The 16,961-nt window shown below is 42.3% G+C and overlaps 1 protein-coding gene across 1 annotated transcript in view; it reads left to right on the forward strand.

Moving 5' to 3' along the window:
- The window catches only part of OXNAD1 (oxidoreductase NAD binding domain containing 1), a 116,823-nt gene that overhangs the window by 64,958 nt on the left and 34,904 nt on the right, over nt 1-16,961 (forward strand). Inside the window, exons 5-6 of the mRNA XM_077491377.1 lie at nt 1,342-1,483; nt 13,022-13,264. Of these exons, the coding sequence (XP_077347503.1) occupies nt 1,342-1,483; nt 13,022-13,264 (385 nt within the window). The remainder of the gene's footprint in view (nt 1-1,341; nt 1,484-13,021; nt 13,265-16,961) is intronic.

Raw genomic sequence — 16,961 nt, forward strand, 5'->3', positions numbered from 1 at the left:
GTATCCATTCATACAATACAAAAGCTGGTTTGCAGTTCAGTCTTAATACAATATATTTAAATTGCATGATTTACTTTTCTACTTATGATTTATTAATAGAGCAAAGAACTATATGATAACCCATAGTAACTAGTCATCTGCTATGCTTCTGAATGGTCTACACCAGGGGTGCCCAACCAGTGGCCCGCGGAGCCCTCTGATGTGGCCCTCGACCTCCTGCTCTGGGATGGCTGGTTGTAAATCTCAGAGCATAAGTGTTGTGAATGAAGGTGACGGTAGGAGACGCAAGGCGAAAGAGAGAGGCATAAGGAGCTGCTTCCTGTGAAGCGCTGCCTCCTGTTGCAGGCGGAGTGATACCAAATGTACTCTGCCTAGGACAACAGTCGGCGATACCTGGATGAAATACTGTTATTATAGGTAAGTTTATTACAAAAATCACAATGTATATCTGGGCATATCTGTTCTTCATTGGTTACTGAGCTGCTTTCAAACTGATTTGCAGGTGCAGCGCAGTGCACCTGCAGGTTATCGGCACTGAGCCATAGACTTCTGTTATTACCTGCCAGTTTGGTGTGCTTTCAGAAAGTGAACTTCAACTGCAGGATATAATAGAAGCCTATGGCAAAGTGCAGCTAACCCACAGGAAAGCCACAGGTGCTCAGGTGGGCTGCGTCATTGTTCACTCTGCATAAGCAGAGTCCACTCATTGTGGCCCACGACCGGTTATCAAGTCGCTTAAGTGGCCCTCGCTCTTCAAAAGGTTGGGCACCCCTGGTCTACACCAATGAAAGCTGAAATCCGATTCAGAAAAGACAGGATCAGACAGCCTTTTTACACAATGCGGGGGATTAACCCCTGAGGTTCCACAGCGAGTAGAACAAGCATGCTTTGCTGCATATACAGACTGATTTTACTCTTGTGGGTTTAGTAACTCACTGATATAGACAATGTACCTATCTAAGTAAATAAACTTCATTTTTGTAATATTTTTTATTTTAAAAGTAAAAGAGGGCAACATAAATCTAGTGTGATATTTGACACTGTTTGCGATAAACTAACAGCACATCAGTATCTGGTTCGATGGATATAGTAGCAATTCTCAATTCCTTATTAAGGTACTCATCAGATATTTTGTTTCTATATTTGCCCTTCATGTGCTTTATCCTTGAGAACAGTTGCTCACCGATATTAGTGCCGACGCAAACTGATGACGTAAATAAGGTGTGATTGTGTAACAGTATTTGGTTTATAGTAAAAAATACTGTATAAAAAGAATGTAAACTGTGCATGTTTTCTAAATTAGGTACAATTAAAATTTGTAATATTTTGATTTTTTTACAGGGTAGATTTCTTTATTCCTGGAGTTCCTAAAGTTGGGGGTTTCTCCATTTGCTCAAGTCCAGGACTTCTGGAAAAAGAAGGGGTACTGGAGCTTGCAGTGAAGTATAACTTACATCCGCCTGCTCACTGGATTCACACACAGGTAATACTGCAGTAACCTAGCCCAGTGTGGGTAGTGCCAAAAAAAAAAAAAAACATGTTCCATATAAAATTTGATGTGATTATTAACCATTTGCCAGGTGTTTTGATTATTACAACACAGATATCCTATACCTATTGTAAGAGAAAAATACAGGGGAAAAAATTGCGTTATAACTTCCCCCTTTGCTTCCGGACGTTCAAAATAATGCATGTTCAAAATAATATGTAAGTTTCATTAATTTAGGAGAGAGGCGTGATTAAATAGCAGTGTTTAATGTAACATAAAACTTTTATCTTGAAAGTAAAGGAAATAAAGAATGATAAAGAATGAACTTTGATATTGGGCTTTTAGCAAATGGCCGCAGCATTGGAAGGTTTCCGTAGTAATGGAGGTGGTAAGCAGGTTCAGTGTTTTGCTTCCTTCTACTCTTTTAGCCTTTGAATTTCACACAATGCACAGCGCCCCCAGGGGACAGTTGACTGGTTTGACATTACAGGCTTCATTACGGAGGAGGTGATGTCACTAGAGAAGGAAGGTGTAATGGGGAGCACTCTCGTCTAGTAGTAAAAAGGGTCGCTGGTTCAAATCCCAACCACGACACTACCTGCCTGGAGTTTGCATGTTCTCCCTGTGCCTGCATGGGTTTCCTCCAGGTACTCCATTTTCCTCCCACACTCCAAAGACACGCTGGTAGGTTAATTGGCTTAATTGGCTAATTGGCTTCTGTCCAAAATAAATTGGCCCTAGTATATGAATATGAGTTGGGGACCTTGGATTGTGGGCTCCAAGGGTAGGGACCACTGTGCGTTTGCAATGTATGTGTGGGGCGCTACGTAAAAATTGACGGCGCTATATTGGTACCTTAAATAAATAAATAAATAAATAATAATAGAGGAGCATCTTAATGAGACACAATGCATAGGGATAGGTCCAATTGTAGACACGGGTTGAACTGGATGGACTGGTGTCTTTATTCAACCTTACTAACTATGTAAGGTAGTAGCCAGAGTCCATAAACTTCAGACTCTTCCTCTCCTTCGTCTGCATGTCCCTCAAAGTTGACAAGGGGGAGCAGTGTTGTAGTATGCAGTGACAGAGTTACTAGCTGGCAGAAAGATGCAGTGGCTGGGTGTTGGGATACATTGTAAGGGGTGCTGAAGGAAGGTTCAGAATTGCAGTGCAGTGGTATGGGTGCTGGGACGTAGAAAGGTTCAAAGTCAGAGGTGCTGGGTGATAAGTAGGTGCAATTTTAGGTGGCTAGGTTTTCTAAATTCTTCATAGGCCTGAATGCAAAAGCTGTCTACCTGTATTCCTGCTTTGACTAAGCACCACCCAATTATATTGAAGGTTTTTGCAGTTAGCATGGGGAGATGGTCATTAGGAATAGAGTAATGGTAACAAAAGGCACTCTGTGTAATACGTGTGGGGCCATTTATTTGGTATGGAACCCCAATGCATTAGTACAGTAAGTGCCAACAGACTCGTACTGCAGCACAACACATGCTGTGGTGCACTGCATTATACAAAAAAAATAAAAAAGTCTTTTTTTTCTGTTGCTGTGCTTTGAAAGGCTATTCCTGATGAAAGAGTTGCCTTAAAGTGATATGAAAGGTATTTAAAAAAAATAATAATAAACATGTTACCCTTACCTGCTCTGTGCAATGGTTTTTTCACAGAGTAGCTACAGACCTCTTTTTCTCTGCTCCCCCGGTTCCTCCATTTCTAAGAAGTGGCCCTATAGCAAGCCGCTTACTATGGGGACACTCACGCATGCTCGCTCCCGAGACCCACTCTGTGCATCTGTAAGACACACAGAATGGGGCTCAGCCCCAACCCCCAGCTCCCTCCTCTCTAGCTGTGATTGACAGCAGTGGGAGCCAGTGTTCTCTAATTTTATAAGATAAATGCACAAAGTACAATTTTGCATTCTGACTGACAAATCCACTTTGAAACAAAAGCTTATTTTTATTAAAAGAACACTTAAAGGGATTGTAAAGTGAATTTTTTTTTAAATAACAAACATGTTAGAGTGGGCCCGAACCTGCTCTTCTGGGGTCCCTCGGCGGCTGTCTCGGCTTCCTCCCGCAGGTGCTTCTCACATTCATGCGAGCTCCCTCGCATGGTGAGAAGCATCTGCGGGCGCGCTCCCGTGATACAGCCGGCGGCTATAGCCGCTCGCTGTATCACACGGCCCCGCCCCCCGGCGCTCCGCGTCAGTGGATGTGATTGACAGCAGCGCGAGCCAATGGCTGCGCTGCTTTCCATCCAGCCACTCCAGCCAATCAGCAGCCAGGCTGAACGGTGGAAAGGACATCGGGGGACGAGCGCGGGACTTTCGAGGGGGTGAGGTAACTAAAACTGGGGGGCGCAGACACTGTCAGATGTTTTTTCACCTTAATGCATAGAATGCATTAAGGTGAAAAAACATTTACCTTTACAACCCCTTTAAGCTTAAATGGGTCTTCAACAACCCAACAACCTCTGTCAAGTTAAATGGGTCTCCAGCACCCCCCAACCCCATTGTTGACTTAAATAGGTTTCTAATATTCCCCCTCCCTTCCCCTCTTGAGGTGTGGGTTTTGGCACTAGGTAGACCAGCCTTTCTCAACCTTTTCAACACAGAGGAACCCTTGAAATAGCTCTCTGGTCTCAGGGAACCCCTGCTAAAAAATGGACATCTGCAACTCGTGATACAATAGTGTGATGGTCAGTGGGAACAATGGTCCTTACACTTGTGGTCATTGGGAAGAATTACCTCCTTACAGATAGCTAAAAAGATCAATGGTGTCAGTGGGAACTTATTTGAGAAGCAGAAATTGCCCAGTGCTGAAGGAACCCCTAGCAGCCTTTGGAGGAACCCTAGGGTTCCACGGAACCCTGTTTGAGAATCACTGAGGTAGACATTGCTTATGAGAAGCATCACCTGTCAACTAAGGGGACCCCTTGTAAATATTTTCTGTTGTGGTCTTGATGGCTGGATTTCCATTTCAATCTAGATATAAACCCCAATGTCTTTTCCAGACATACCGTATTTATCAGTGTATAATCGCGTGAAAATCAGGGGAAAATCATGGGTGCGTGTTATACGCCGATCCCCACCGTCTGTGAGGGCCGCTGACATTGACTGAGCTGAGTGTACTGTGTACTCGGCTCCGCTCACAGTCATGCCCAGTCCCGCCTCCTAGCCTTTACGTCCCACCATTGGACCGGTGTTGTGTCCATCATAGGAGCTGGGCCAAGGGGCGGGAAGGGGGCGTGATTGCAAACGGAGCCGAGTACACAGTACACTCGGCTCGGTCTATGTCGGCGGCGACGGTGTAGCGACATATTTGGCTACACCCCACACTCGTCCACAATAAGGATACACTAAGAAGGGGGAAAGCGGACATGTTGTTACACCCACTGGAGTTTTGCATTTTACACGTAACACTAACATCAGTTTATACAACGGTGCTAAATTTGAAACCCCAAACATGCTGCAATTTTGGGGAGGCTGCAGATGGACTCTGGGGAAGGCTGCAGATGGACAGTGTGCAAGGCTGCAGATGGACGCTGTGCAAGGCTGCATTGAGGGTCATTTAAAATGTAAGTTTTTTTCCTTCCTAAAAGTTTTTTTCCTTAAACTTCCCTCCTAAACTTGGTGTGTGTGTTATACGCCGATTAAATACGGTACATTACTTTTTGTGCCTAAATATCAATTTATGACTGTTATTTCCTTTAGTGTGGACTGGATTCAGTCATTCTCATATGTACTCAAAATATGAGCTCTATGTTTGTTATTACTACCTTTTGAATGTATGTTTTTGATACTATCTGGCCAGAAAAGGGCATTATGGAGCAGGCCCCGAGTTATTTTACTGCCCTATCCCTTATTCTGTTGTGTTCAATTTTGTACGTACACTTGCTAGAATTATTATTGCCTGTTTACAAGTTTTGTGCTTTAGGTAGGCATTAAAATTGTGGTTGTGACTCCTTTCAACCCCCAGTTTACAGCATTTGGTGTCCCGGAATTTAAGTTAATTAACCCAATTAGGAAGTAGGCAGTGACCCTGCACCCTTCAAAAAGTCACTGTGTTGAAGAAAAGAGTGCCTTCTTAAAGTGGTTATAAAGCCTAAACATTTTTTGCCTTAATGCATTCCTTGCAAGTAGTATCCCCCTCACCCCACCCCCCATACTTGCCTGAGCTCTGATTCATTCCAGTGCTGTGCCCATCTGCAGCAACTCTCTTTCCTTACTTCCTGGTCTCATTGGCCTTGCTGAGGCAGTGGAAGCCAGTGGCTCCTGCTGCTGTCAATCAAAGCCAGTGATGCAGGAGTGGGGGGTTGGACCAAGCCTCACTGTCTGTGCCTATAGATGCAGGCAGCACAGCTCGGTGTGAGCCCACACAAATTCCCACATAGAAAACTGCTTCCTATGGGGGAAATGACCAGAAAGGAGGAGCTAGAAGTGCGGGTGGGAGACCCAAGAAGAAGTAGTTTGGGCCGCTCTGTTATTTAAAAAAAAAATGCATTTACAATCACTTTAACAGAGTAGATTATAGCAAAGATTTTAGTTATGATCATTATTCCTGTTCTGATTGTTTTTTCTTTTCTTTAAGTGGCTAGGAATGTTTTTTTTTTTCTTTGGTAGTACAAACCAAACCTCTCCCTTTAACTGCGTAGAGGTTGTGTTTCCTATTAAGACTAGCTTTAAAAAAAAAAAAGACCATTCCTCAACATCAGTGCTATGAGCAGTGTTGATTCTTCTCTAAGTCCTAGGATTACACTGACTCTGTGAGTTCATAACATGATTGGCTTTCTCTGCTCTTGGGTACTGTGTTTTGCTCTGCGTTTTTTATTTCATTATAAATCTTTCCTATTATGGCTTTATTTTTCAAGTTTCACTGTGAGCCAATGTTTTAAAATAAATAGCTGTATTTAGGGTCGGAAAAATGTGGTTTAATATAATAATAATTTTAATGTAAATAATTTGAAACTTTCAAAAAAAGGACTTGGACACCAAAGTTCTAGGTAAGGAGGTATCCATCTTACATTTATGTTGGAGGTTAGTACAATTATCCCCTACTTTGGAGTTGTGTGCATCATTACCATGTTAACCATGAACACGAACTGAGAAACCCGGCACTGCTGATAAACTTAGATTCGGATGAAGCATGCGTCTCCAAGGTGGAGAATCATAATTCTGCCACCCTCCTGTATGAATAGCTGGCAGATGTGGCTGCAGAGGTATCTGCTTTGCCTTTGACAAACACCATTTGTGGAATGATATTTGGTTGGGATTTTGTAAATTAGTACCTTTTGGTGAACTCAGTAAAGTACAGTAGAACAGGAGTGTCATAACAATTTCAGTGGGCAGGGAACAAAAGGAATTTATTTGGAACTGAAGGTAAAAAACAGACCAGGCAATACTCCAGCCACCACTAAAGATTGGTAAACTGCATTATATTACATTTTTGGTTTCGGGTTTAATACTACTTTAATGAGGAGTTCAATGCAAGACAGACCACTTGAACTTCGTGCTCTGATGCATTTTACTTGCAATTAGCTTATTCATAGTGTAAGGAGATTGTGAGTGAATTACGTCAGACGGCAGAGTTCAAGTGGTCTGTCTTGCACTGAGCCATTTATTAAATCTTCTGGTACAATAATTTTTATTGAAAAAATTACCGGTAACAAAACAACTGGTGACCCACGCAGGAGGATCATGGTAAGAATGCTAAAAATAATGGCATTGGTTGATACATGCCTAATGTAACAGTTTAGTGGGGTAAAACCCTATATTATGACCTTGCAACACAGGCTACGGGTCTGCAAAGGAGACCTAGGTCTGAGGGCTTGGGAGCATACTATGGGGTGGTGAGGGTGGGCATGGGTGTAGGCATAAGCCAAGTGCCAGAAATAAAAAGGGGGGAATATATAGAGGGTGGGGGGACAGAGAAGGGAAGAAAGGATAAAGAGGAGATAGCAAGGGAGAAAGGGGGGGAGGGGAAGGAAGTTCCTGCAGGCTTGGGTTTAGGTGAAGTCAGTTATAAAATGCCCAGACTGGTCAGATGCAGGGTGGGGAGAGCATAAGACCACCAGGGTGTCCATACTTTGAGAAATTTAGTATGAGAGTTGTGTAAAATGCTAGACAATTTTTTTTTAATGAAACCATAAGGTCAGTCAAAATGCTCTGCCACAATCAAAAAAAAGTGTTTCTTCCAGTCCCTGGCAATTGTGCATTAAGGATCAATAAGCAGGTAGGTCACCAGTTTTTTTTGGTAGAAAAATAAGCCTTGGATTGGGCAATGTAGCAAGGCCAGTTTAGCATCTTTGCAGATGGACAAATGGAACAAAGTATAAATAAGCCCAAAAACCCTGGAGTCCGGTTAAATGGGGGCAGGACCACCAGATATGAATAACATCTCTTTTTTGCCTACATTCCCTGAAGCAACTCTCACTATAGGATGGGTTTGAACTTGCTATATGGGCCAGAACCCAATACCATCTAAGGAGGACCTTATAGGTGCCCCCCCCCCCAAGTTAGCAGGGTTAAAAGGAGCACTTTGCAATGAAGGACCAGGCCTTACTTTACTCCACTCCAATTCTGGTCATGTTTCCCACCAGGATTTGTAGGAGGCAGCAGCAGGGCAATCAATGGTGTTAGGGGTGGCATAGATCCTCGAGATAGTGCCTGGAAAACCAGGAGAGTGTAAGCAGGTGTGCTCAAAGGCCTTTTTCGGAAAGTGGTAAGTAGAATTGCATCTCAGAGAGTCCACCCAGTGGCGTAGTTGGGCGTAACGAAAAAACTTAGTGGGTGGTGCCTCGGGAGTTCCCTGGAACGAGGGCCAGGAGGAGAAACATAAGGAGGTGGCAGACCTTCGTGAATCCATGCAATGACCTCCAGGAAAAGGATTCTGGTTGTTTGGAACATGGCAGAAAGAGAGGGTTGTTGAAAAGGGGAAGAAGTGGAAGGAAGGGCGACATGAGGTTACCTGAGTAACGGATCGAATCCCAAAGTTTTAGGCAATGAAGCATGAGGGGGCATAGAACAGGAGGATGAGCCCTATGGAGAAGCCATGATAAGGCCGATTTTGGAATTGGGGTGTAGTTGGGCAGTTCCAGAAGGAGCCACAGCGGAATGTTCAAGATTGCATGTAGTAAGGTTAGTTGGAAGATCTGCACTGCCAGATCATATTTTGCTATATTAGGAACCCCACGTCCTCCTCATATTCTGTGCATATATAGTGGAGCGAGGGACCCTGGGTAGTTTGTAGGTCCAGATGAAAGAAAGTATCTTTTTTTGTAGCAGGCATAAGAAGAAAGAGGGGCATGAATGGATAGGGTTTGGAAATAGTATAGGATTTTAGGAAGGATGGTAATTTGGACTGCATGACTGGGACCACTCATTCATTAAATCTTCAATAATGACTTTTAGTTTGGAGTGAGGCTGTCTTTCTTTTTACTGTCGCTATCGCCATAAGGTTATCTCTTATGACTTGATATCTAACAGGTATTTCATCAAATCCCTACTATTTGGGTTCACACAAAGTGATTTGCAGTGCCACGTTCATTACTTGTTTGATGCATCAGTTATTTTCTATTTCCTGGCTCAAGTTTTGACCATCCTTTACAACTACAGGAAGGTTCTTCAGGGCTTTGCTCACTTATAAACTCCTTGTGCTAAGCACAAACTGATAACCCATTACCTTTTATTTTTTGTTAGAGCAAGAGATCTTGCATTGCATTTGTAAACAGGGATATAAGTTCTCCCTCCCATTGGTAGCAATATGAAAATCTGTAAAACAGATGGTGATGGAGGGGTTGTACTGGATGTCTTCAGTGCTCCCATTGTCCATTGCCTACAATTCCAAGACCTCTCTCCAATCTTTCCAAAACCAAAACAAGATTGACTACAATTCCACGTTTGCAAAAAACTGTCAAAAAAGGAAAGAGTGCTCAATACAGCCAATCAGATGGTTGCTTTGATTTTCACACCTGCTAAGGAAAGGAGGTGAAATCTATTTAGCTGCTGTTGGCAAAAATAGTATTGATTTTCCAGTTTAAATTCAGCAGTCCAGTTGCATCTAACCAGCACTATATTTATCATTACACATGTGATGGCGGGCATGATATGCTTGCATATGCATAAGAATCCTCACGTGTGATGAGCAAGCAGACACAATGGTATAGACTCTCATTAACATGGAATAATCGTGACCATGCCAGCAGGCTGAATTGCCAAGTGTTTTCTAATGCCATACCATGTTATTCTTGCAGCCAGTTGCAGATGGTAGATATCTGCCTTCCAAGTTACAGATGGAAGATATTGGTCCTTTACTTCTAAAACATTGCCTGAGGGGGGATATTATTTACTACATGTACATTGTATTTAGATTTTCTGTTCACTCAGACCTTGCTGAAAAATTACATTTGTGGTATTATAAATTAGATAAAATCAGTGTATGTTCTAGACAATGTAAGCAGAAGTTTACTGCACAGTACACAGGATTAGTATGTTGGGGAGATAATGTACCCTGTAGGTTTATACCAATATTAGAAGTCGTTGAACAGGTACAGTAAGTGACCATTAAAAAGCTCCCAAGAGCTCACATTGCCTTATAAACTGTTACATAGTGGTGTATTATTCTGGATAATACATGGCTTCAAAGTGGATTTTGCACTTAAAATGCAAGGTCTTCTTACTTACCAAGCACCCCCTTCCCTATGCCAAAATGCTAATCCCAAAGTTAGTTAATATACTAACCTTACTCCTGCTTCTCTGGAGCCTATGTGCGAATTATGCCACCATCCTTCCAGCAAGGTCCCAGGGGATGCCAAATAGCCCCAATCATGGGTGAAGACTTTTTTGCACTGTGCTATAGCAGGGATATGCAATTAGCGGACCTCCAGCTGTTGAAAAACTACAAGTCCCATCATGCCTCTGCCTCTGGATGTCATGCTTGAGGCTGTCATAGTCTTGCTATGCCTCATGGGGCTTGTAGTTCTGGAACAGCTGGAGGTGCACTAATTGCATATCCCTGTGCTATAGCATCATCATAAGAGTTTGATGCATTCCCACAGATCTTAGCAGAAAGATGGTGACATCCAGGGAAGCCAAGGAAAAGTACATTTATTAAAGCGGGAGTCCGCCGGGACTCCGCGTTTTTTTTTTTTTTTTAAAAGCCAGCAGCTACAAATACTGCAGCTGCTGACTTTTAAAATAGTGACACTTACCTGTCCAGCGCGCCCGCGATGTCGGCACCCGAAGCCGATCTCTAGATCGTCTCTCGGGTGCTGCCGCCGCCATCTTGGGTATGGGAATCAGGAAATGGAGCCTTTCGGGTTCATTTCCCGGTTCCCTACTGCGCATGCGCGAGTCGCGCTGCGCAATAAGGACGGTCCCCGCTGCCTCTGGGATCTGTGTGTTTCCCAGCAGGCAGCGGGGCACTTGCGGAAAGGGGCTGGCACTTGCGGAAAGGGGCGTAATCTTCGCCCCTTTCCGCAGAGAGCTATCCTGTAAGTGGGTGCAGATACCTGTACTGTACAGGTATCTGCACCCCCCTCCCCCCTGAAAGGTGCCAATTGTGGCGCCGGAGGGGGGGAGGGTTCCGATGAGCGGAAGGTCCACTTTAGGGTGGACCTCCGCTTTAACTAACATTTTTAACCACAAGTTTTCTTTTTATAGTAATTATGGGTCTGTTTTATTTAAGCTCTGCCCATCTTCATCAAATCCTTGCCTGCTTTTCGACAAAGTGCGTGGGGTTTATGGTTAGATGGGAGAGTAATGGGGAACCTAAGATACGTACTGTATGTGTGTGTGTATGTGTATACAGTATCTCACAAAAGTGAGTACACCCCTCACATCTTTGTAAATATTTTATTATATCTTTTCATGTGACAACACTAAAGAAATTACACTTTGCTACAAAGTAAAGTAGTGAGTGTACAGCTTGTATAACAGTGTAAATTTGCCATTAATGTCTAAACCTCTGACTACATAAATGAGTACACCCCTAAATGAAAATGTCCAAATTGAGTCCAAAGTGTCAATATTTTGTGTGGCAACCATTATTTTCCAGCACTGCCTTAACCCACTTAGGCATGGAGTTCACCAAAGTTTCACAGGTTGCCGCTGGAGTCCTCCTCCACTCGTCCATGATGACATCACAGAGCTGGTGGATGTTGGAGACCTTCTGCTCCTCCACCTTCCATTTGAGGATGCCCCACAGATGCTCAATAGGGTTTAGGTCTGGAGACATGCTTGGCCAGTCCATTACCTTTACCCTCAGCTTCTTTAGCAAGGCAGTGGTTGTCTTGGAGTTGTATTTGGGGTCATTATCATGTTGGAATCATGCTCTGCTTTAGTATGCCACAGTACATGTTGGCATTCATGGTTCCCTCAATGAACTGTAGCTCCCCAGCATCGGCAGCCCTCATGCAGTCCCAGACCATGACATTCTCACCACCATGCTTATCTGTAGGCAAGACACACTTGTCTTTGTACTCCTCACCTGGTTGCCGCCACACACGCTTGACATCATCTGAACCAAATAAGTTTAACTTGGTCTCATCAGACCACAGGACATGGTTCCAGGAATCCATGTCCTTAGTGTGCTTGTCTTCAGCAAACTGTTTGCGGGCTTTCTTGTGCATCATCTTTAGAAGAGGCTTCCTTCTGGGACGACAGCCATGCAGACCAATTTCATGCATTGTGTTGCATATGGTCTGAGCACTGACAGGCTGACCCCACCCCTTAAACCTCTGCAGCAATGCTGGCTGCACTTATACATCTATTTCCCAAAGACAACCTATGGATATGACGCTGAGCATGTGCACTCAACTTCTTTAGTCGACCATGACAAGGCCTGTTCTGAGTGTATCCTGTCCTGTTAAACCGCTGTATGGTCTTGGTCACCATGCTGCAGTTCAGTTTCAGGGTCTTGGCAATATTCTTGTAGCCAAGGCCATCTGTATGTAGAGCAACAATTCTTTTTTTTTCAGATCCGCAGAGAGTACTTTGCCATGAGGTGCCATGTTGAAATTCCAGTGACCAGTATGAGAGAGTGAGAGCGATAACACCACATTTAACACACCTGCTCCCCATTCACACCTGAGACCGTGTAACAATAATGAGTCACTTGACACTGGGGAGGGAAAATGGCTAATTGGGCTCAATTTGGACATTTTCACTTAGGGGTGTACTCACTTTTGTTGCCAGCAGTTGAGACATTAATGGCTGTGTGTTGGGTTATTTTGAGGGGACAGCAAATTTATACTGTTATACAAGCTGTACACTCACTACTTTACATTGTAGCAAAGTGTAATTTCTTCAGTGTTGTCACATGAAAAGATATAATAAAATATTTACAAAAATGTGAGGGGTGTACTCACTTTTGTGAGATATTGTGTGTGTGTGTGTATGTATATATATAATCTCAAGCACACACTAGTATACAGATATTATTTTACACATGGTGTCTGTGTGTTTGCCCTAAATGTACAGGTTTTCTCAGGTGTCCTTGCTTATATTCTTTTTGCTTCTCTTTTCTCTTTCAGTGTTCCCTCGGCTCAGAAGTAGCATTACGAGTAGGAGGAGAGTTCTTCTTTGATCCACAGGCAGCAGACTCACCAGTGGATTTGGTCTTAATTGCTGGTGGAGTAGGAATCAATCCTTTGTTTTCTATACTACTACATGTTGCTGACCTTCACAAAGCCTTAGAGACAACAGGCAGAGGTTTCCGAATGGGGAATGTGAAGCTCCATTATTGTGCTAAGAACACTAGCGAATTATTATTTAAGGTAACTACCAAATATGCTGCTACTACTACTGAATATGCATCAAATGTGCCAATTTATAGATTTCAGGTGTATCCAGCAAAGGGTATTGTTAATGGTGCAAGTTATTATAGACGATCATGTGCTTTCAGCCTCATGGCAGCTGTTTGGGGAAGGCCCTTTTCTGTCATAACTTGACTGTGCCCCTGTGCACAAAGCCAGCACTATAAAGGCTTGCCTTGGCCAGTTTGGTGTGGAAATTTTGCGTAGCGTGCACAGACCTTTTTTTTTTGCATGCTAGTCTCCAGATCGAAAGTGAAGAGGTTACTAAAGTATGAAAATTCTCGTAAGACAGAAAAAAATTCAGAAGTGATGTCATTATTGTGTTACCTCATCCCAATGAATTGTAAAGCAGATCTTCTTTTTTAACATCATTACCTGACCTCACAAATGTTTTTAGGGCTGAATAGGCGCAAATTCCCACAAAGCGAGTCCCGACCATACTTTCAAGTTGGCCCAAAAAAAATAAAAAAATTCGCTCAGCTACTCAGGTTTAAAATGCGACTTTTATTGCATTAAATTCTAAAGATATGTTGAAGTCACGCTGCCATATGTAAAAGTGCTAGTTTCAAACTAATCAGAGCTGCTGCCATTAAATTGTATTTTCTAATTTCCTGAAAGACACCCCAGAATCTTGTAGAAAACCTTTCTAGATGAAGAGAAGCTGTTATAGCCACCTAGTGTGTGTGTGTGTGTGTGTGTGGGGGGGGGGGAGTGATTGCTCCATATTAAAGTGGGTTTAAAGGCTTTTTTCCCCCTAAAATAACAAACATGTTATACTTACCTGCTCTGTGGAATGGTAATGTACAGAGCAGCCCCGAACCTCCTCTTCTGGCATTCCTTGCCGGTGCTCTCGACAACTCCTCTTCTGTGTCTGCCACCAAAGCAAGCTGCTTGGCTCTTTGCCAAGTCAGGCTGTGTGTATCTATTGACACACACAGTGCAGCTTGGCACACTGCAGGGATTGCATTAAGGTAAAAAAAAACATTTTAGCTGTAGAACCACTATAATGCCTATAGTTTTGGAATAGGCTATCCAACAAACCCATGTAGATGCGATGGTCAATTCAGGTATCCACAAAACATTTGCCATTATAGTGTGTTGTATTCCAGCTCCATGAATTTTAATGAGAATGGGGCCGAGATCAGAAAAGACAGCTTCACAGAGATGCACAATTATAAAACAGTGCTTGAGAAAAAAATCTTATAGGAACCGGCAACATTCTAACTATTTTCTGGTGGATTATGAATGCATTTTAGTAGTGCACACATCAGGGAAAAATTGGATTGCAGGGAGCTGTACATAACAAAAATATACAGTTTGGGTTCGGTAACTTGGTACTTGGTAATTTGCTAGAACAGGTTGTTGATTGGTCACATATGCATACATAATACAGCAAAGCTCCATTATCCTTATTCTGTATTTCCATACCATTATACCTATGCTATATTTAAATAATGTAATCAGAAAAAACATTTGCTTCTAGGTTCAAAAGTAAATTGGATACCCAATATTCCGTAAAAAGTGAAAGATTCTTACAATATGAAACAGTTGCACACAGCCAATATCATTTTAAAAATTATTTTACCATGTACTTCTTGTACATTCACACAGAAATGTGAATCAAAGTGCTATGAGGGTTTTAGCTCATTTGTACAGTTATCATAAAATAGTGGTTTTTACTTGATTCATATAAAAGATTAATCTCCAGAGCTAATCAAGAATTTGCATTGTAAATTTAATTATTTGATTATTTGTTCATGCTAGCCAAAACAAGTGAGCTAGGGTTTTATTCCTGTGTTTTTACTGGCATTTTTATACTTTAGGAAGCAATGATTATGGCTTATTTTTTATTTAATTGATGACATTTAGTATAGTGTGACTGTTATAGTACACCTGAACCATAACTGGAAGACATGTTGTTGGCTAAATGATAAACTATTGCCACTTTCTACTTTATTTTATTCAACTTAGTACTATCTCCATGTATGAACTCGAATGATGGTTGTTAAAAAATAAAGGTGAGTCACATGACTAGTTCTCCAATCACTGAGCTCTCACACATACTGACGCATTTTGCAGAGATATCTGCATCACAGGTTACATATTGCAGAATGCATTTTATGAATGGGCCATAAACTGCAGGTCTTGGTTTGCAGATATAACAGTCAATAGCAAAATCTACTTTCATCTGTACATCAGGCCTTGTGGTGGGAATTAGGCTAAGATAGTTAAGGAAAATATGCAAATAAGGCACATATGCCAGAAAACCTTTTTTCATGTGCGTACAGGTAATTTATTTGAGTGAACATCGAGGAAAATATAAATCTGGCGAAAGCAAAACACATTTTCTGTAAAATTAAGTGGACTGGTGTGTTTACTGAAGGTAAAGCACTTCATTTTACTCTCTCCTTACCTGACGGCTTGGTGGTTGCACATAAGGGCCCTGAGTACAGTCTCTGTAGTCCTCTAATACACTGTATAGTTCATTATAACTAAAGAATCATTTAATCTGGCCATAGACGGGTCGAAATTCAATGGGTTAAGCAGGAACCAGACACATTTCAATCTAATTATGGGCTGGTTGTACTGAAGTCGATCTATCCTGGCTGATGGGGTAAAATAAAGGGCACCTACCCAAGACAAAATAGGTGTGGGTATCCCTACACACTTAAGGGTTTCTCTAAGAAAGTCCCAGTCCACCCTGTCAAAGGCCTTTTCAGCGTCAGTGGACAGGCGTAACAAGGCAGTGTTGGATGTATTCGCCTTTGCAATAACATTTAAAGTTCTTATAGCATTCTCTTTAGCTTCTCTGGATTGGATAAATCCTGCTTGATCTGGAGAGATGATATGTTGAAGAAGTGAACTTATTCTATTCACAAGGATTTCAGTGAACAGATTGATGTCAAAATTTAAGAGGAAAATGGGCTTGTAGCTGGCACAGAGGAGAGGATCATTTCCTGGGAATAACTGAAATACTGGTCCATGAAAGATCTGGTGGGGGAGAGCATGACCTTCTGTGATGGCATAAAAGGCTTCTGTAAAATAAGAAGAGTGTTGGGGGTGGTAATTTATATCATATGCAATTGTAAAGCTGTCTGTGCCAGGAGCTTTGCCCTTTGGGGGGTCATCCAAGGGTTGAGATGAGAGCATTGTGTTTATTCTCCGTAACAGAGGGAAGCACCACGGCCTATAAATGGTGTGAAATAGCTGACAATTTGAGTGTGTGTTGGAAGTCAGAAGCGGGTGTTTGTAAGTTATATAATTTAGCTTAGTAAGAACAAAAAGTGTCCACATTATCTGGAGTAGAACAGAGCTACATGCCTTATGGTGAGGACACCACAGGGATATATCATTGGTAATTTTGGATTGCAGGGCATTCACTAATAAGCGACCACACTTGCCCTGTACTTGTAAAAAGAGTGTTGCACTTTCATGAGTATGTGTTTAGCTTTGCAAAGGGAGTCGTCCCTAATCTGTGTTGTCTAGAAGTTTTGATTCAAGCAGTCTATCGGAGGTTTGATTCTGGCTCAGTTCAAGTTTGTGTAATTTACTAAATAAGTACGCTAGCTTTATTTTCTCCTAGTTATTTAGCCCTGTGGCCATGTTTAATTAAAATCATTTTAATATCCCCCTTATATAGAATTTGTGAGCAGCCCAG

This window comes from Lithobates pipiens, unplaced genomic scaffold, assembly GCF_037356315.1.
Source record: "Lithobates pipiens isolate NorthernLeopardFrog02 unplaced genomic scaffold, aLitPip1_a1.2 Scaffold_19, whole genome shotgun sequence".
Taxonomy (NCBI): Eukaryota; Metazoa; Chordata; class Amphibia; order Anura; family Ranidae; genus Lithobates; species Lithobates pipiens.